This window comes from Ascidiella aspersa, chromosome 3 (assembly GCF_963924565.1).
Source record: "Ascidiella aspersa chromosome 3, kaAscAspe10.2, whole genome shotgun sequence".
NCBI classification, from domain to species: Eukaryota; Metazoa; Chordata; class Ascidiacea; order Phlebobranchia; family Ascidiidae; genus Ascidiella; species Ascidiella aspersa.
The window spans coordinates 39072727-39094810 of NC_139449.1; the positions used below are offsets into that span (position 1 = coordinate 39072727).

At 34.8% G+C, this 22084-nt stretch overlaps 2 protein-coding genes, 1 long non-coding RNA gene and 1 pseudogene across 3 annotated transcripts; 2 read left to right on the forward strand and 2 right to left on the reverse strand.

Annotated features, from left to right (window-relative positions):
* Positions 1-1421: 1421 nt before the first annotated feature.
* Positions 1422-5723, forward strand: LOC146162938 (coiled-coil domain-containing protein 77-like). The gene is made up of 10 exons (XM_083384227.1): positions 1422-1614; positions 1691-1783; positions 1983-2114; positions 2175-2267; positions 2646-2801; positions 3193-3303; positions 3430-3529; positions 3852-4104; positions 4623-4788; positions 5162-5723. Exons 1-10 carry the CDS (start codon positions 1462-1464, stop codon positions 5306-5308), a joined length of 1404 nt encoding a protein of 467 aa, XP_083240353.1. The 5' UTR covers positions 1422-1461; the 3' UTR covers positions 5309-5723.
* LOC146162939 (protein-cysteine N-palmitoyltransferase HHAT-like) lies at positions 5352-10150 on the reverse strand. The gene is made up of 10 exons (XM_083384225.1): positions 9961-10150; positions 9578-9651; positions 9072-9185; positions 8773-8970; positions 8358-8621; positions 7910-8084; positions 7489-7639; positions 6831-7068; positions 6131-6275; positions 5352-5734 (listed from the first exon to the last, which is right to left on the reverse strand). Exons 1-10 carry the CDS (start codon positions 10088-10090, stop codon positions 5634-5636), a joined length of 1590 nt encoding a protein of 529 aa, XP_083240351.1. The 5' UTR covers positions 10091-10150; the 3' UTR covers positions 5352-5633.
* A 2662-nt stretch (positions 10151-12812) lies between these two features.
* Positions 12813-12921, forward strand: LOC146162940 (5S ribosomal RNA; annotated as a pseudogene).
* A 4642-nt stretch (positions 12922-17563) lies between these two features.
* LOC146162941 (uncharacterized) lies at positions 17564-19382 on the reverse strand. The gene is made up of 3 exons (XR_014494742.1): positions 19299-19382; positions 17957-18011; positions 17564-17654 (listed from the first exon to the last, which is right to left on the reverse strand). It is a non-coding gene; the product is annotated as an uncharacterized LOC146162941 (long non-coding RNA).
* Between the last annotated feature and the right edge of the window lie 2702 nt (positions 19383-22084).

Sequence of the window (22084 nt, forward strand, 5' to 3'; positions counted from 1 at the left end):
TTGTCTGGAAATTAAGCAAGTTTATAAAAGTTAAACTTCACCCCAGATGAAATAAAATCTCCCTTTTAGGACTTCTTGTTCACTCAACCGAATAATAAGTTGAATTGTTTTCGCAAATTATTGACGTAATTTATGACGTCATACAATGACGCCAATAAAAGTGTTAGAAAAAAACACTAATCACTTTTTTTGTTTTCGCTCATTGAGAAACAGTGAACTGAACCGATTAATTTGATAGAACCTGAACCTGAACCGAACCCGAACCTGTCAACAAAAGCGGTTCACTCCAGCATAACGTCACAACTTGTATTTTACAGCGTCAAGTTACGCCATGATCGAAATTCTATGAACAAATATGAATATTAATTAAACAAAACGCTGATTTTTGTATATTTTAGATATTTCAATAATCAGTTGCTGTTTTTGTAGTACGTCACGTAACTTAGATTAAATGACTTACGATTCAAAGATGATTCTCTACATTTATCGACCCACATTTTTAGATTTAACGCCACTTATATTATATTCGAACCGGAACGGAAATTTATGAACCGGAAACTTTTAAATTGCTCGAAACCGAAACCGGACCTGAACCGGATTCCGAAAAAAAACCTTGAACCCTAACCGAACCTGAACCGTAAAAGTCAAACGATTCGACTCCCTGGCTCAAACCAAATCTAGTATATATGTGTATGTTGTGTATATTTAAATATATATAGGCACTGCGGAATTGTGTGTTATCGTTTTGACCAGCTTAGGTCCGCAATAGGCCATGCAACTTGCTTTTACTACATAAATTCAACTTTTATAAATAAAATTCGTTATGTTAACCAATTTTGTGTCAAACTCTAATATTGCTTATTTTTAACTTTTTGCCAATTTAACCCAATTAAACGCAAAGTTTTTGCGATTCGCGTCATTGGAAAGTATTCAGCTGCAGTTTTGTGCACAAGTTTGCTCGAAAAAAATCAGGTGTTTAAAAATGAGCATTGAATTTTTAATGACGTCCCGTGATGACGCAATTCGTGACATCATTCCTGAAAATTGTTATGGTCCCCACTCTGAACAAAATTCTTTGATCCGCCCTGCTGAGTAAGAAACTAGTGAACAATATTAAGATTGTTCTAATTTAGTTTTTTGTCCCTCATTTGTTGAAATAAAATGGTTACGGATGATTAAATATGCTACGCTGGAAATCTGTTGAGGAAATTTAAACTGAGTTCGTTAAAAATAATTAAATTGGAAAGATAATATTTAAGTTTGTAAGGAAACTGCTAATGTATGAGTTTACGATAGTTTACATTTCTAATTTGCTGTCTAATCAATTATATTATTTTTTTGTTTGTCAGCGTCATGCATTGCAATGTAAACCTGTTGACTTTTGTAATTTTTTATGTTTACTACTAGGTTATCTACTTCGCTATATATTCTTTAAACTTTGGTCGTCGGATTGTTAAAAAAATGTCATCTGACGAAGATTCCATAATTCCTTCAGTTAATGAACGTCTTGGACAACTTCGTCCGTCGCGAGAATTGCTTGAGTATTATCGTAAAAAAGTTGCTGATTTTGACAATGAACATGACGAAATGATTAAAAAGCTGGATAACTACAAGGTAGTACAGTTTTATTATCAACTGTAGTTTAAGCTTTTTGAAAAATGCTGGTTTATTTAAAGCAACTGTTTCTTAGTCCAGTTATGAAGAACAACACAAAATGGAATGTGAACTTACACAAAGAGAACAAGAAATTTCTGACTTGCAAAAAGCAATCAGTGATTTACAGGTCGGCCATTTTACAACATTGTTGTTGAAGTTTATTATTAAATAGAAAAACGTAACTACTTTATTAATTTTTTTCATAGCATTATCTTGAATTAAAAGTTATATTTAAATTATAGATTATAATTTATAGTCAAACATCTCACTTTAATTGTATAGTTTACAAATATTTCAACACTCCTGTTAACCTAATATTTGTTTAGGTTTGTGTTTTGCAAGAGCGTGAACAAGTTTTAAGACTTTACGCAGAAAACGACCGTCTTAAAATTCGAGAAGTTGGTGATCGCAAGAGAATCCAACATTTGCTCGCGATTGCTGGACCGGCTGCTTCAGAGGTGCGTCGCATAAAACTAAAATATCTTGCTTTTTACTAATATTCTGTCACTTCTATTAAGGTTTCTTACTTTCACAAAGATCCACCTTCAAAGATAGTGATTCCACAAAAACTCCCAAAGTCACAAAATCCTTATGAAGTTGAGAACAAACAGGTAAAAATAACAAAAATACCATTATTCAGAAAAATCTATTACTCTTTAAAATGATGATTTATATGAGCCACGGCTGTGGAAAGTATGACAAGTGCACCCCAAAAAAAATCTGAACTGCACCCCAAGTATGTAAATGTTGTGCAGCATATGTTTACAGTGCAATGTGTGCAATACAGAGAGCTTTGGAAAATCATAAAGTGCTCCTGGAAATTTAGAGGGGACCAAAGGTACACTTTTTTACCTTTGTTGCACCTGGTCACCAGGATTTTTTCCGCCATGCACCCAAGAGATCTTGTCGAAATGTACTTTCCAGACTGGATGAGCCACGAAATTGTGCTTGGACACATGTATCTGTTTATAACAATTTTAATGTTGTAGATATCTAAATCAAACGTCCCCAAACCTCATTCATCTTCCGGGGGTGCAACGCCCCCCCGACCCCCCCAGCAACCCACAGATGCACAAGCCCTGGCTCTGCACGTTGAAGCGCTCCAAGCACAACTGGAGGAACAGACCAAACTAGCGAGGGATCAGGTGAAACATTGCTCACCTATTGACGCTGCATTTAAGAGATTTCTACTTTGGGTTAAACATCACATTGGGTTTTTGTGGAAAATTTTCCAGCATAATATTTCCACAATGTAAATCACTGTCAAGCAAATACGTCTTTTCTTTTTTTGTTATATCAATGTCATAAAACCTTTCATAAAAGCAGTATTTCACAACTGGGGACCTAAGACCCCTTCGAGGGCCGCGGAGCATAAACATTTAGATTGCCTGGAATTTTGGTTTTTAATATAAACTTTGAAAACTCGCTTGTTACAATCTGTGAAGTATTTTGTGAAACATGAGCCTGTGCACAAAGTGGTGATAACACAACTCATGAGAGCTCAAGAACAAAATGTTTAAAGCGACATGTTGGCAGGTGAATGCTTTGCTGGACGAACGACGCATCTTGCAGGAGGAAAGTGACTTGGCACGTGAGCGTGACCGCGACAGATACGAGCGTTACGCTTCACGACTCAAAGAAACCCAGGTGATTTAACGTCGCTAGCAACCTCTTAATTTCATTTATGTAAATGTTTTTTCTTGTAATTTAACCAAACACTTATATCGGAAGAATGATAATGTGCCTTGGTTTAAATTTGTATAATATTTACAGAATCTCCTGCACGAGAGCACGCAAGATATCCTTAAACTGAAGCAAGATCATCGATGCCAAGAGAAAAGTTGGATGGCCGAGAAAGATCGTTTATTGCAAGGTTCAACCTTAGGCCAAACTATTGCCATAATAATGCCACCTCTCACTGCTTCGCGTGTAGTAGTTCTCAGTTTTTACACTCTGCAGTTAAAATTATGTTTAACTTCTAAAATGCCACAAACCACTAGACTTTGTAGGATTATATATAAAGCCCATCTAAAACTAGGTAACAAACGTTTCAAATATCGCTTGGTAACATTTATTTCCAACACCAGTAGACTTTGTAATATATTTATCATCAGGAATATAGTATAAGTACACATTCTTAGAACAGTGGTGGACGCAACCCCCTTAAGATTAACAATACATTTGTTGCGTCACAGAAATGGATGCTCTCCGCGACCAACTCGACACGGTTCACTACCAGTCCGGTGTGAAGCAGCCAAGCGTGACCGCAGCTCAGCTCGCTTCTGCTTGTGTGACCGACTACGAGGCCCGCCAGCAGATGGCAGCAGAGATCAGCGCGTTGGAGCAGCAGTTGGAGCAATCGGGCAAACTTGCTGATATGTACCGCGAGCAATGCATCACTTCTGAGGACGAACTTGCAAGGATGAGGGAAGAAACTGAAGTCCACAGGTGAATAACCTCAAACTATACATGCAGTGCTTCAACAAGGAGACAGCTGCTAATTGATTAACTGCGCTAAGTGATTTATTTCACATTCTAATTTGCTTTTAAGACGAATTTATTATAATGTTGGAAATAGTTTGCTACATTGCTTAGAGCTGTGTTGTTTTAAAACGTAATAGGAGTACCAACGCCCATACAGAAATAGGAATCATCTTGAACGTTTCGAATAAATCTATTTTCTTTTTTCACATAATCACGTTGTTTTAATTTCGTTTCTTTGCTACGGGCTGCCGGAAGCGAAAAAAAGTAGGAAACCACAGTGATAAAGCCTTATTTTGCTGGTATACAAATTGGGCAAGGTTAGTTTGTCCTATTACTCCGAACACTTTGGCGAAAATACTTCAATAACTTGTCGGAACCTGTTTAATCAGCAAAATGTAGTTTGGTATAGAATTGTAAGTTATTTTCCTTGTATCCTCGACCAAAGCACAATCGCTGGTGTAACGTCCGGTGCTTTCCCTTAGGGATATCTTCAAGGAGCGGACGGAAAAGATGACGAAACGACTTGAGCTGATGACGTTGCGTTACGCATCACTGGAGAAGCGCAGGGGGTCAGAGGTCGAGGGGTTCAAGACTGACGTCAGGAACCTGAGGAAGAGACTGAAGGATCTCGAGAAACAACTTTACAAGGTTTGTCGGTGGCTTGCATTTAAACTGTGGTCCATGGACCCCTTAGTTAGTTTTAGGGGGTTCATGAAGGCCAGATTTAAATATTAATGCATATTGAAAAAGTAATAAATTTTTCAAAGAAAACAGTTTAATTAAAAATAAAACGGTTTTGCACTGAATGTATTTAGACTCCATTGCGCTTCACATTTTTGGGACCGAAATCAACAGAATTATGAAGTCTATATGTATTGCGAGGCAAAACAAAATTTAGGGGTCCGCGGCTGATTTAAATACTTCGACACAATGAAGTTAATATAGAAATGCCTTTTAGTTGTATTTTAACTTGGTAAGTACGTGTTACATCTTCCGTAAATTTTATCCTTGTGATTGTTAGGTCACAGTGGGCGGGGCTGTCTCTGACGTCGAAGTTTTGCAAACCGTTAAAGCCACTGCAGGGCGCTCGAGAGCTATCCAGAACGAACTGAAAAATCTTAAAACGAAGATTTACACACTAGAGGGCGACCTCCGGGGCATCTACTGAATTCATTGCCGCCGTTTCACTGTGAAGTTATCAATTGAAAGTCATACAAGCTTCCACTAGCTTTGGAGGACAGACAATGTTCGCTTTTAAATTGCAGTTTTTATGTAACTTTTCTGGAAGGTTTAGTTTTATTTGTGGCAAGATTTCTCGTTTATTCTCGTATTTCTGTGTATTTTTGCATTTTGTTGGCGTATAATACAATATAGGACACTTGTTACTCAATTGAGAATAGCAGCAAATAAGTGCGGTATACAATCGTTAGGTAAACTGGTTAAAAAGAGGAACTATTCACTTGGCACAATATGACACAAAATAAATAAAGCTGTTAATTGTTGATGTTGTGGGTGAACTTGTATCTCGACCATTCCATCGATGTTTGGACAGCAAAGTAGAGGAACAAGTGGATCAACACGAAGCCAAGCAAACCTGGGAGTAAATGTCATTTATTATCTCCGGTTACTGCTACCCGCCTAAAGAATACACCCAGTAACATCACTTTATCGACTCGTATATGCTGTGTACGTTTTTACAGACTTCATTAAATTAAATTGGGACCATTTGCCTAAAATCGAACCAAAATAAATAATTGTGATAAAAATAAGCAAGTTAAACCCATTTTTAACTTTTTCGTTATAAATTAAATTCTTTGTTGCTTTTGGGAACATTGGACTTTATGTCTTGACACGTTTTTTATTACAAGTGGCCACATAAATTAAAAAGTTTGGCAACAACTTGTATAATAGGAACACTGTAGTCAGTTAATAAAGCAGGCTCTTTTCAAATAGTTATGAATGTGGTTAAACATCGAACATATGATTTTACTTTCTGTGTAAATCCTCCTCATGTATAAACTTCCAACATTGTAGCTGACCACGAAAAACATGTTTGCGATGACCAGCCAACCGTAGCTGAGCGTCGAACACATCGCAGTTAACCTCCGAGCACTAGAGGGGGTGAGGTACTTCGTCTGTGGCAACAAATAAAAGTATATTTGGCAAAAACAAAAATGTAAATCAACTTAAACACGGTGGTTATAAAGGACAACCAAAACTGGCAGATTGATAAATTACTTTGATAAAGTAAAGTCCAATTTACATTTTATTTGTTTTTCCCCAAGTAGAAAAGGCATTAGATCACTTACCATGGCTGAAATACAAACATTATTTGGCATTGATTGAATCTCACATTGGGCCCCATTAAACCAGGTGTTGAACCCAGTGTTGTAATGACTCGACCTAATTCTTGTTGAGTAATGACTTGGGGTGACTTCAATCTTTTTAGTAGGCATTCTTTTTTAAATGGGGTTATTTATTTCAAGTTTTGTATGGGAACAATTAGGATTGCTCATAATCGGACGTTTTTTGTGTTTTTTTTAATAGTTTAACGTTTATTTTTATGAAAAGGACTGGACTTGGAATTGATTTGCTGGAACTTGTTATTTGTTCCAAAAGACTTTACTTGGACTTTAGTGATTTTAAAAACGACTTGTTTTCAAAACTGATTAAACAAAACATAAATCCACCTCCAGATCTTTCACTGCTTTTGTTCTGCAAATAATTGAAGCTATCCGCTCGACGAAGACTCCGAACCAGTTGAGCGAGGCCCACAAGAGGTCGTCCTTGCGCCCCCCGTGCCACACGAAGACGTACATGAATGGAACCATCGAGCCTACGACCGATCGCACCACATTACGACTTCCACCGCTGGCTGGGATGAAGATGTACGCGACGAGCCAACTGTGCAGGCCTCGGTCAAAATATCTGCATTAATAAGCGAAGATGTAGCTGGCAGAATACCTTGCATTATTCAAATGTTAAAAACGTTATTCATAGAAAAGTTAAAAAAAAACGTTATTCATAGAAAAGTGAAAAGGTGTTACAAGAAACCCATAAAGACATGCAAACGTTAAAATACTAAAATAAGGCAAACCGTGAGGAAATATGGGGAATATCTATCTAACTTATCAATATAAACCGTGGGCTAGATTCGTATCACTTTTTTACAATGACCAACCGTTTATGAATAACATTTTGTTTTATTAATTAAATCCACAGCGGTTTAATTTGATGATTTAATTATTCACAAGAAAACCTTATTTTTGTATCACATCATTTTTGTGTGACCTACAGCCTTTATTCAGATTGTAACAACTTTATATTATCGAGTACAACAGAGCTTACTTCCACATATTGATGCACTTGTGGTTTGCCGATACACACAAAGGTGCTCCAGGAACATTGAGGTTGTCAGAAGTGGCAAACTTGTGCGGAAGGCCGTAAATCACCATGTACTTTACACAGAAGAACATCAGGCAGCAGTAGGTTATCCCCCCTGGAAGCAAATGTATGTAAGTTGCAACAAGTGTAGCTGAAGTTAGTAACTAATCTAAGTACAAACTACATATAATCACAAAACATACACCTGGGCACAATAACAGGTTGTTTTATTTTAAAGTTAATTTTCCGAACACATAAAACCACACAAGACAAAACCTATGTTTATTTTCTTAGTAAATAAAAAAATTAACCAGCTTGAATCAACTTTGCTATATGTTTGAGCCAAAAAGGTAAAATGTTCTACAAGCGTTGTTAAAATACTTACATAAAGTTAAAATCGGAACTTTGTTCAATAATTCCTCATCCATAGAAATGCTTGAAAAGTAGAAAAAATAAAGTGAAAAGTTGAGAAAAAAGTGCCAGAAAGTATATCTGGCAATCCCCAAGCTGAATTCACCAACGGCACTCAACGTCCAAACCTTTGCGGGCTTTGTATTTATCTGGGGAAAAATAAATTAGTTCAACATTATTTAATTATAATTAAGTCAAAAATTTGTCTTTAAGCAAATGCTCAATATAAAGTTTGTTTAAAAGCACTGAGTAATTTTGAAATTCCCAAGGATGTGAGTTCAATTTCACCCAAATTACTGAGCTGATCACTGATCAGGCACTAGAGCAATGTTTATAATAAAACAATCTTATTCACATTTGCTTCAAGACAAAGCTTTAACGACACAAATATAAAATGTCACATCATTTTAACTGTTTTATACCTCCTGTTTGAAACTTGAATATGTCATAATTGGTCCTCCAATAAAAAGTGGAAAATAAAATTGATAAATGTAGAGATTTGCCAAAAGCTGATAGAAACTTTCTCGTTCAAACTTGATTTGTTTGTCACTTTTTTTGGCAACTTTTAATTCGTTTTGTTTCCAACAAAATTCAAGGCAGAAAGCGGTTGTTCGCAGCATGCAGAAAGCTGACAAACAAAAGAAAAGTGAAATCGTGGTTTCGTCCGTTCCAACAATCAGTTTGCTCTGAAACAATGTAGTAGCAATTAAAACATAGAATGCTAACGCTTTTCCTGATATAAAAAGTTATTGAATTATGTTTTTTTAGAAAAATATTAACCTAATTGTAAAGTATTATTACTTTTAATTCAACCTATATCTTTTAAAAGTTTCTCACCAGAACAAACCACGAAAGATTGGAGTTTGTTGCAAAAGTTAAACCAAGGCTCAGAATCCAAACGAGGAGGGTTGAGTGAGTGATAAAAATCACACAAAATATAAAGGTCATTTCCACAGTGAGCAGAATAACAGCTTTCAACCCAAAAATCATCAGTGAAGCAAGAATACAATAAACAACTGAAGCATGGGATCTGTTCTGAAATAAAATGATTCTTTATTTTAAAATGATTCTGATTCCAATGAAAATTATTTTTTTTGCATAAATTTAAAATAATTTAAATATGTAAATAAACTCACATATGTGGTAGACAATTCACAAAACCTCATAAATATGAAATGTCCAGTGAATCCACAGACAACAACTTGAAGGAATGAAGCATTCCAAAGTTCCCACTCATATTCAGACGAGTCCTTTAAGATCAGATTAGATTTTTAGTTGACAGTTTTTATGAGGCTGTTGGATTGTATAATGTGCTTGCTAAAAAACCTAAGTCAATAATCAACTTCAGTCATAATTTGGACTTTATTTGGGTCTAATTAACCAAACAGGTTGATGACATTTTGAAAATAGAGATTAAACATAGAAAACTTAGCATGTGACTAATTCAAAAGGTAAAGAGCCGACATAAAACTATATGATCATAATATATCATAGACCGGTAGACCCATATTATTGCCATTACAATTTGTGTTAATCCACAGCAGATGTTCAATTAATATAAGTTTAGTATTGTTTTTAATAATGTTGTTTCAGATAGCTACGGATTGTGGTTCTAAGTATGTATAAATCCAAACATACTTACAAAAAGTTTTCGACTGGTGAAAAGATTCCAACCTTTTTCCAAATGTCCTTCAATCTGTGCCTTCACTTTATATTCTAAATGCATTTACAAATTTCTTTTTTAGCCATTATTCTTTGACATTTCTGAATAAATGATCTGTTATTATTTCTCAATGGAATTATAAAAAAGTTTTTTATGACAAACAAAAATAGATTGCTTCACAAGATACAAGCAGATTGTTTAATGTTACATTAAACTTTTCAAGTTTTGTTGTTGTGAATCTGATATAAACATTTGTTTGGTTTTGGAAGATGTACCAAATAAATAATATTATGCAAAAACTTTTGCAAATCATTTGCACATCTTAATCACCAAATGTTCATAAAGCAATGAAATCCACTCACCAACTGATAAATCATAGACTTGCTTCACAACATAAATGTAGGACAAGACCCACGCTAGCATGTACAGTTTGATTTCTATGCTTGGTAGTGCAGGGTACGGCTCCGCACGTTTCGACTCTGTTGATTTCATTCTTTTTCAAGAAAGAAAGTTTTTCAAAATATATAGTTTGTGTCACCCTGACAGCTACGAAACAAATATACGTCTATAAATAAATAAAATAGTTAAGTCTGACAAATTTATTCACGTTTAGGATTTAACAAAACACATAAATCCTTAACTAAATGAAGGCGAGGCTTATTTGGCTGGTGTTGGTTGAACGTTATCGATGCATTTGCGCTGGTCGATTAAGCTTCCTGTGTCACATAGCTTCCAATATACCACACACTTAAGAGTTCGGGGAAATAAATCCCAAACTTCATACTTTGTTACGTTTAATATTTGGCATTCCATTGAGATGCGTAATAAAATATACTTTGGACACAAAATAAAGCTATGCGATACCAAATGGCGTCATTACTATGCTCAAACTGTCAAAATTGAAACTTTCCAAGGTATTTGACCAAAATATACTTTAGCGTTTACCATTTAGAAGTTTAGTCTCCTCCATTAAATCAACGCACATCCCTAGTTCTAACCCAAATATTTGCCTAGCCTGGTAAATTTGTGCCATGTACCTTATTTTATGTTATTTATTACGCTATGTTTATTTGTTACTTGTTGTGTTGCAGGTAATGTTTAGTTGTAACACAGTAAATAAAAGCCTAGCTATTCGGCCTTGGTGAAAATGTGTGGCTTAAGTTAGTTTGGGTCGGTCGATTTTTAATTGAACCTCGACTCGAGTCTCAGTCAGAACAGTTTAGGTGTCTAGTATGTTTTGTATTATTAGTACAATAAACATTATCATACTTGATCCACAAAACACACATTGGTTAAATCAAATATTGGCAACAAAAAAAAGGGCGCTGGTCTAGAATCCTACCACAACGAAACATTATTTGGGTTAGGTTGCGGGTTAGCGTTTGGGTTAGGGTGGGTCAAGTATTATTATTAAATTAAGAATATAATAATACTTGACCTACCCTCACCCAAACGCTAACCTGCACCCTAACTCAAATTTTGTGCGTTGATTTTATAACTGTGGTAGGATTCTAGACCAACGCCAAAAAAAGTTTTTCCTCACATCGTAATTTAGTAAAACTAACGAATATTTTTAAATCAAAGCTTAAAAAATTGAAAATGCGTGTAGCACAGGTAATAATAAATATCGAATTTGTTTCAGGTTGACTCAAGCATGTCGCCACAATATGCATTTTGATAAGGTTGTTTGAATATGACGCAAAAATATATTGAATGCAGTTTTTTTAATTGTTTCGCCACCAGCCCGTTAATGTAGATCTATAGCAAAGCCAACTTGATAATCTGCAATGGTTTACTCGTTTTCGTCATGCTTTATATTTGAAGTGGTGGGCCTAAATGAAGCGATTAAGATGAGCATGTGAGACAAAACTTTCGGTGTACGTTAAACCAGAGCTGGCTAACCCACGACTCAACCAGTTTTATGCGGCTCTCGCGTTCCGGTTGGATTTGAGGTTTTTGTCAGGTCAAGTGTGCTTAATTTTTTGTTTAAAACTTTGTTTAATTCCCCGATTTGAGAAACCCTGCCAGTATAAACACGCCTTGCATCTTATGTTAGTTTGCTAGCACTAATCGTCTTTTGTCGCCTTCAATGTACCCAGGCATGTTCTGTCGCATGCTTTTGCACGATAGTTTTGATATCGACACTTTTTGTCAAATAATATTACGGGATCCAATCCCTAGATCTAGGGATGACCGATAATATCGTATCGGTGCCGATACGATACCAAACTAATAGAGAAATTTCAGTTAAGATTTCCAAAATCCAACGCATATTTTCTACATTGAAGGCAAATGGATCAAATAATAGTAGATAACAACTGAAGGTAGCTGGTCTTCTTAAAGTTGATGCAATTATGGCCAAATAACCTGGAAAATTTACCTTTTCTGTATTGTATTTTGCTCATTGAGCACAGTAACGACCATTTGGTAACAGATCGCGATACTTTATATCTATTATCGGACATACCTACTCATATGTGTAAATGTTTCATTGAAGAAATGATATGGTACTGTCGATCCCCTTCAATTGAATTGCTTGTAGGCTACTAACAAATTGAGCAAGCATTGGCGCATGGTTGTTTCTCGACTCGTTCCCTTCTGAGCCTGCATAGCTCATGTTGTAGAGCGACTGTCCCGGCTTGATCGGAGGTCGTTAGTTCGAACCTCACTGCAGGCTAGTTGTTTTTCTAGCCTGCCCTGCTTGCATCATAGATCAACAGATTCGGTGAGTCTGCCATGGCTTTCGGTCTACTATCCCTACTCATATTCTATATTTTTTTGTAGAATTTATGGTCAACAGATTTTAGAAACTTTAACAGCGTAATAGAATTTACTTCAAAACTCCTCCAGTGTGAATAAAAAATGGCTACCGTAGCCTAGGCCAGTGCTTCTTAAACTTTTTTAGTTTCGTTCACCCCTAGCATCTATCTCCAGATTTCATTCACCCTTGTCTCATGATATGATAAAACTATCTCGTCTATGTAAAACAGCACAAAATGACTTAGATTGTTTTGATTTTTGTTAAGATCCACTCAAGCTAATTATCTGCTATCGGCGACCTACCTTCTAATCGCCGCACGCCCGGTTCAGATTATGTATCTATCCACGTTTCCTTCTTTCTGATGTCTGCTTTAGCATTATATATACACTTACCATCAGTGACTTCTCTCAATGTTGAAAATGAATAAAGAGTTATTCGAAACGTTCAAAATAACCCTACGGCCATACCAGGTTGAATGCAACCGATCTCGGAAGTTAAGCAACCTCGGGATTGGTTAGTACTGGGCTGGGTGACCGCCTAGGAATACCAATTGTCGTAGGCAAAATTCAAAATGATACCTACTTCTGTATGGGCTTTGACATTCTTATTACGTATAACTCAAGCTAAGTTTTACCATTTCAAATCTACCATTTTTCGAGTCCAGAAATATAAAGCTACAAAAGCACAAAACAAAGTCACCAAATTGTTGTACTTATACTAGGACTACCATATTTGTAGCACCCAAAAAGAGGACACTTTTTTGCCTGCAAGTAAAACGAAAATAGAATTGTTACGTTTGAGAGATACGTGCCATATCCACCCCTTTTCAGCAGCGACACCCTTTGTAATCTTCCTATGACTTGCATCCCTACGAAAGCAATTTGGATTTTTTTAATAAAATATCACTAAGACAACTTGAAAAAAATAGTGTAGCTTTTTGTCGGTCGCGCGACGCGCGAAAAAAATTGGATTTAATTGGTTGAATTGGCACTAAACTGTAAAATCAGGAGGCTTTTCGCAAAACATTTCGTCAGCTGTTGCTAGCCTGTTATCCAATTATATAAAATAGTTCGAATGGTGGATGACTTTTATCGTTTATCTAAAAGTTAGAAAAATTATAATTAAATAGGGCCGTTATATCTTCGATAATATCAAAACATGGAATGTCACTCAAAGAGATTTTGTACTAGTATCAAAAGATATTTTGTACTAGTAAGTATTTGTACCAATGTACCAAAGTATTTTTTGGAAATAAATACAACGCCTCGCCTAAACGTCTTGTTAAAAGTATAAGCAACTAACTCGAAATTCGAAAAATACATTTCGGCATTTTTGGAATAATTTGAAATGCGAAAAAAGAGGACATTTGGGCATTTTTGAGCGTCCTCGGAGGACCGTTCAGTTTTCTTAAGAAAAGGGGACAAATCCTCCTAAAAGACGACATATGGTAGGCCTAACTTATACACTCAGTGCAAACCAACTTAAGTATTACAATAAGCAAAAAAACACCAAAGAACAACAGGTTTTAGTCGAATTACTTCATAAAGTTGTTTACTAGTGACTATAGGATGCTCCTGAACTTTCGTTCACCCTTATTCACCCCTGCAAAATTTTTCTTCACCCTTGGCTGAACCATTCACCACTTTAATGAACACTGGCCTAGGCAATATTGTTGTTAATATGCAGCATCTGTAATAAATCTACCTGAGCAAAGGTATTTTTGTAAGTGAGAAAGAAACAAAGTGATAATCCAGCTTATTTGTATGTTGTGACTTTTTCGCCATTGCAAAATACGTCCGGTAAAATCGATATAAACTTGGTAATATTTATTTAGAACAGATATTCCCATCTGGGTTCACAAGAGGGGCGCCGTGATACTGTTCGTAACAATGGTAAAAATACACAATGTCAACTAACAATTCGGCATTCGAAGCAAGAATCATCGCCAGATTAACAACTGTGTCATATTTGCCCTGGTGCTTAATATGACGTCACAGTTGCATTTTTATTAAATAGCCTTGTCCAAGGTTTACTAATTCCGCCAAAAGCAACAGCGGATTCTCATCAGTGAAAACAGATCTGTTACAAGAATCAAACTGTGTAAAGTAAAACAATGCAGTGAACTTTAATGTTAGCGAGGTAATTACAAACAACAGTAAAGTATAAAAATATCGACTTAACAAGAACCGACTTAACAAGAACAAACAAGACGCTAAAATGTGTGGACAGCAAAAATGTGTGGACAGCAAAGGAGCGGGGCGGCCACCAAACAAGCGAGGTCGTCATTCTCGTCGAAGCAAAGTTGTGAAGCGACGTTTGGCTTTGGCACAAACTTACTTATTACAAGGCAACGAGCAAAACGGCAAAGCGCTTTGGGGAGACGAGCGATCGCTCAAATAAACACGGCTGTGGTTTGGGAAAGAGTCGGCCAAACATGAACAAAACAAAAGTAACAGCGGTCAATAAGAGGGATGACGTCACATGTTGCATATAAACGTCCATAAGAACACATTTCGTTTATACAAGTTTTAGGTTGGAGAGGTGTTAGTTTTAAAACAAAAGCGACATTAAAAGGATGTTATAGAAAAAACGCCTTTATGTATTGTTTAAGTTGCGATGAGACGCAAAGATGCCTTTCAACTAAAACCATTTTATCAAAATGGAACATACTAGAAACCCCCCAAAAAAAATTAAAATTTAGGTAAATAATACAAGGCGTGGCGTGTTGCCCCACCCCCTGGAACCGCCCCTGCCCCTCAGTTCACTTCCATCAACAGGAAAGCTGATAAATGTTTCGCATCACGGAGGGACGATTGTTGGTCGCTCGAAGCAATCCAAGATCAGTCGAACTTCATTTCTAAAAATCCACTCTTTTCTTCCTGCAAAACACAAGATGAAAATTTGAAAGCTGATGAAAGTGTTTTCAACTGAAAGAAGAATTCCAACCGTCACATCTGTTTACAACAATTGTAATATAGCCCATCTGATGTTGTTGTATTTACATCGGGGGTAAATTAAAGAAGTGTTGTTAAACTGGGTCCGTAGGTGAGTTGAGACCCAACCCTTAACATCTGTCCCCCACAGTTTATCAAGAGTTTCCATATTAACAACAACTGTTTTGTAACTGACCTTAAACTAGCGCAAACCTATCAATTAACTTATTTTCCTTGCTGAGAATGTTACTTCTTATACATTAAGGCTATTATGTCACACTGTTCGTATTTGTGGTTTAAAAAAAATAATTGTGGTTTATCTAAAATAATTACAAAATTAAAGGACATGTAAAAAGTGACAACATTTTAAATATTTTTTTAAGTTAAAATCGTATATCACGGTCGTAGAAAGCTTGTACAAAACATTAATTTAGTTGCAGGGTTGCCAAATTAGACATTAAAATATAGTATGTAAAATCATTTAAAGATGCATGGTTACAGAATGAAAATTGAACATTAGGTAAGAAGAGGCACTTTGCATAATAACATCCATTATGTTTAGTATATTGAGCTAAATAATGTACATATGTAGTGAGTGATGTTACTTTTCACAACTTACAATAGAAAGGGGACAAGCGAGAAATAATTTAGGATAATAAAAAAAAAGAAGTCGCGAAGTAACGGTGATAAGAACTGCAACGGAAAAATACACCCGCAAGTCGAAAGTAGTGAGGTCAATGGGAAGCAACAGATACACGCAAGAAGGAATTAGTAATAAAAATAAAATGAAAAAGAACTCGACGATAGAAATGCGCGAATATACCATTTATGTATTAAACAAATACAAGGGGACTGAGAGCGTGTCCACATTGAGAGCGGGTTTGTTTATACAGCGGCACAAGCCCGCTCTACACGCGGTAAGGGGCAAATGGTCTTAAGGGCAATAATATTGCAACTGGGCAAAAAATATATAGTAGTCAAACAATAAATAAAAACACAATGGAACAGGGTTTACAAGACGGGACAAGAAAATCAAGCTGAACCCGATATCATTTTGTCAATATATTACACACAGCGTATTAATACAGAATTCCCATTAGTAAAGTTGGTTGCTATGTTTAAAAAAAAAGAAATTATGAAATATACAAACTACTTTTTTTAAGTGGCTTAAATGCAATTTAGTTATCACAGAGTTTTAAAAGCAAATAGAATTGCTGTTTAACTATGAAATAATTTTAAAAGATCGGTTATATCCAGTCCTCATAAAAAAACATTTGAAAGTGTACTAATATTTACAAATGATCAAATATTACATAGTTTTGTTTTCAGATAAATTTAAATTAAAAAAGTTTAATAATATTTACAAACAATTTCACACCTTAATATTACAAGGTTTTTGAATTTAAACCAAACAAACTTAAATCACAAAATCACCACTGAAAGTTTGTATTACATAAATATATTTTTATTGGAAAAAGTTTGATAATGTTTACTACAAAATCAAATATTACAGCCTAATCCATATATTAGGGTTTTTAAACAAGAACAAATCAAATCACATTAGTTCACCTCGGAAAGTTCGTTGTAGAAAGCTTTCTCAGCAGTTGCGATGTTCGTAACCATGTCGGCGCACAGGACGACCCGTGAGTCGAAAAGGTCGGGCAGTTCTTCGTGGAGTTATGAGTTCAGCGTCTCATAAGTATCATGAGCCTCTATCACGTGATCCTGGGCCTATCACGTGAATATCATGTTCAAAAGATAATCCGCAATAAAACATAAAGTATATGCGGAATGCAAGTTTATTCAAAATCTATTTTTTTAATAGTTTGATTTTGGTTACCACTCAAAAGTTTTGAAGATCCCCATTTTGTAACAGTTTAAATATTTAGCTTTATAAAGCAAAAAAAGAAAATGTAACAACTATAATTCGCAAAATATCTTGTTAAAAAAATCAAAACTAATGAATCAGTAGAAATTTAAAAAAAAAAAAATAAAAAAAATATGAACTTTACCGATTATGGATTGAAGGTATCTTTTCATATCTTGCTGGAACTTTGTAAATTGAACCTGAAAAATCAAGTAAATATTTAGAAAAAGTGATTTTTCAACCCATAGGTAGCGAACTAAAACTTTGTCGCCATTTAATCTGGTCGGGTAAAGACAAAAGTAATTCACATGTAAAAAAAAAAGTTCGCCCTGGTTAAGTGGATTGTGGCACAAGCTAGCTTTTTTTCAGTATTTCAACTTTAATTTCAATAAATATTTACTTTTGAGAGTGTTGCGACCATATCTTTTCCCATCCAACCGTCTTCGTAAACCTCTCCCAACGATGCATAGAAATCATTGGCTGCCGACTGCATTGCTAAAAGTTAAAAAAAGTAAGCAACCTGAAAAAGCTAAAGCACTTTTGGTTTTAAAGAATCTCATGCAAACAATTTAATTTTTTTTTCAGACAATATATTTTTTACAGAAACTGATAATGCTTGTTGTTATGCGACAGAATATTTATTTTTGTGAATTTTGAGAAACAATTTAGGCTTTGCATATGTTTTTTAAATCAACAGTTTAAATATTTAGCTTTATAAAGCAAAAAAAGAAAATGTAACAACTATAATTCTCAAAATATCTTGTTTTCAGTAGAAATTTAAAAAATTTGAACTTTACCGATTATGGATTGAAGGTATCTTTTCATATCTTGCTGGAACTTTGTCAACTGAACCTGAAAAATCAAGTAAATATTTAGAAAAAGTGATTTCTCAACCCATAGGTAGCGAACTAAAACTTTGTCGCCATTTGATCTGGTCGGGTAAAGACTAAAGTAATCCACATGCTTAGATTTATTGAGGTTGCTTCAAGCAAGATTTCAACAAAATTAAAAAATTTGAGGAAATCATGAGTGAATTGAGGAAGCAATACAAAGACATCTAATTTGTTAACCGTAATTTTTTATGTTTTTTCCCTTAAAAATGTTCAGCGGGTAGAATTAGGTCGGCAAAGCTTTGCTGGTATAGCTCAGTGTTTGGGACGCTGTGAAAAAAGTTAAGAAACACTAATATTCTAAGAATACAGTTAAAGTGTGAAAACTTATATTGAAGATTTTTTGAAACATTTTTACTCAAGGGAGTCTTAAACTGCTTGTAATTTTTTTTACAAGGGATTCATTTTTGCATATCTGACTGTTAGATCAATTGAGGCCAAAATAAATAAAAACATGATAAAAAATATACGGTAAGTTTTATAAATTAGATTTGTTTTTGTTTTGGACTGCAGACCTGGCATCATTCTATGGAGCATCAGTGAAGAAGTGTTGTTTAAATGCATCATCCGACTAATAAATTATAAGCCAGATAACACCTATTTCTCCGAAATTACTGTAGTTATTCTTTAAATTTTATATACTTGTTTTAACTGTGATGAGGTCTTAAGATTTTCAAAAAACAACAGGATTGAAACAGTTTTATAATGAATGCTTTCAATAATCTTTGTTAATATTCATTGCGTGGCGGTGAAATAACAAATAATTCAAACTGTTAACACTAGCCTTTGGAAGAATACATTTCATACAATACATTTCATACAATACATTAGGTTTCATTGAAATAAATTTGTGGCTAATTATGTAAAGAAAGCTTAACTGTTGACAAAACACTTCAAACATAACACAATGTAAGAAAAAAAATTTTTTTTTTTGTTTCCAGGTCTCAATCGATTTTTCCCTATTGCTTTTATTTTTCCCTATTGACCAGTAAGTGTCGAAAATCAACTTTATTTCATATAAACTTTGTTTTTGTGGTTTAGAGAATGAAATTCTAAATTCGCAATATTTTTGAGAAAATATATCAAAGATATGGCTAAAGAACATCCAAGATGGATGTTAATCACTTTTAAATGTTAATATACTCTTTTCAAAATATAAATTTACCAATTCGCTACAAATCTGGTTTTAAACATTTTGGAGACAAAAGTTCAGGAAGTGACTTGTTGTTGTTATTTAATCAAGATTCACCTGTTGCTTAGTAACAAGGTGAACGTAATTGTCGATGATTTCATCCTTGGTTTCATCGCCGCGCCCGAGCGAACACAGCATCTGCAAAACACAAAACACGATAACATATGACAAACGCAGAGAATGACTCGTACAAGTAAAAACAAATCCATATGGTTCATTACAAATACTACTGTAGGAAAAAAGCATAAAATTTAAATCAAACAGGAACACTTAAAAACATTATTTTCTCAAGGAATGGTGAGATTTTTGCAAGTTACAGTAACCATAGCGACTTCATTTCAAAAGAAATATTCAAAGAAACTATATTCAAGATTGAATCTCTAAGTCAAAAGTTTTATTCCGATTAAAATTTCTCTTTTTTAAATGTGTAAAGTATAGTTGGTAAGATAATTATAGAATCCTAGTTAATCTGACAAAGTTTCCGCTTTCAAATAATCATGACTTACTTATAAAACGAAACAAACAATTGGGTTCATTGCAAATGCTATATTATAAAAATTCATATCCACTGAAAATTAAAAAACTCAAGTATAAGACTAGGGATGTTTAAAGTAGAATATTGAACCTTGGATTCCAACAAGCTGGACATGTACTACAGTTTCCAAATTGCTTGAAATAGCAGTTGTTAAGAATGTTAACATTTGTTAGAATATATTTTTGATTACAATACATACAGGTTAACACTGTGGGCCTTGTAGGGTTATATGAGGAATGAGTCCTCCTTCAAACAAAATCGTGGTTGAATAATTTAATAAAAATATACTAGGATTCAATATTCTGTATTTGTTGTTCTAAATTCGAAACCCAAGTTCTAGAATCCCATGGGATTCCACTTTGAACATTCCCCATATAAGACACATTCAGACTATTGTTAAAAAAAAATTCTGCCTAAAAGGTCATTTTTTTCAATTATGGTAACAGTAAAATACATACAATGCAAAGTTAATAACTCAAACACAATGGAATCCTGCTTTAAAAAATCATGACCGAGTCTGCATTTGATTGAACTTTTGACAAGATCTTGGGTGTGGAGCTTAAGTTTGCAGGTTAACTTTTTCATGTACACCGGAGGTGCAGAATCTTAACACAACTCAGCCTTTTTATAAAACCTGTCTGCATTCTGTGGCAGGTGCACACCCAACCTTTTTATAAATCAATTTGTGTGTACACTACAATTTTATTGAAAATTTAGCGAGGTTTGGTGATTTTAGGTGTTTTTTCAGCAGACGCTTGGATAAAACGAAGTATGAAGACTCTAATCTGAAACTCACAAGATGAACCAAAACAGATGCTAGAGAATACATTATTTTCTGAAATAAAAAATTTACACATAAATTTTGAAAAAAAGTTGAAATGTGGTTGAATCTGGAACGTCGTTGTGCATAAAATCATGATTACACAATTGCACACCTGAAAATTTGGCTCTGCACACCTGATGTCCTCAAAAAGTGTAATCAAGTGCAGACTAGCACACAGTTAGTAAATTGACGCAGCCAACATTTGATACTGACCTTTTCCCGACCTCTGAACGCCAATTTCGTGACGTTACGTTTCAACCGAGCGCTACTTTCCCTTCTATTTCCAGAGTCCGACATTTTGTCGCAAATTTACGAAACAATTTGAAATTTAAAGCACAACTGAATTCTTTGATTTTATACTTTATGTCGTAATACAAAACATATGTTCGACCGAATTTTAGTTTTGCAGCCTGTGTGGAAATGGTAAATTGATGTTAGACCTGAAAAATTATAATAAAATATTGCTAATGGTACATAAAATTCTTAAAAACCTGTGGTGTAAATGTTAATTGGAAAGCCTATTAAACTGAAACTTTCAACCCATGATCTTGTAAAACCCAAGATTGCATTCTGTAATTTGTGGCCGTAAATAATTTAAACCAAAAAATACTTTTGCATAAATCTTTTTTTCAAATTCGGCATAAGTCTAGAATCTTACAAAGTTTTTTTTAAGTAACCAAAAGAGTTGTCCAAATTGAAACTGCAATAAATAAATAAATAAAGTGGTAAATACTTCGATAAACCCAAACACTTACTCGCAACCTAAACCAAATAATGTTAGCAATATAAACCCCCGGACAAAAATGTGCTTCAGTTACCGTATTTAACTCCCAATTTGCAATTTTAATTTTGACAACTGGTTTCATAATTGTTTTTCATCATTGTACAAAAAGGTGGCAGAATTCTTAGCCTGTGTCCCAAATTCGGCGCTCTTTCACTATTGTACGTAAAAATTAATTAAAAAAAAAAACTTTCTTCAAATGCCGCATACCACAACACATATTGTTTGGGTTAGCATTTGGTTGAAGGTGGGTCAAGTTATTATTAATAATAAACATAATATTACTCGACCATCCTCACCCAAACGCTAACCCGCACCATAACCCAAACAATATGCGTTGTGGTATGCGGTATTATTTTGGGCGCTGGTCTAGAATCCTACCACAGTTATGAAATCAACGCACAAAATTTGAGTTAGGGTGCGGGTTAGCGTTTGGGTGTGGGTGGGTCAAGTATTATTATATTCTTTATGTAATAATAATACTTGACCCACCTTAACCCAAACGCTAACCCGCAACCTAACCCAAATAATGCGCGTTGTGGTAGGATTCTAGACCAGCGCCTTATTTTGTTTTGTTTTTTGCATAACTTTTCACGTACATAAGTGAAAGAGCGCCGGATTCTAGACCAGCGCACTTAGCCAGAGCCTAAATAATGTGCGTTGATTTACTAATGGTTTTGTTTATTTACAGTTTGAACGCTGTG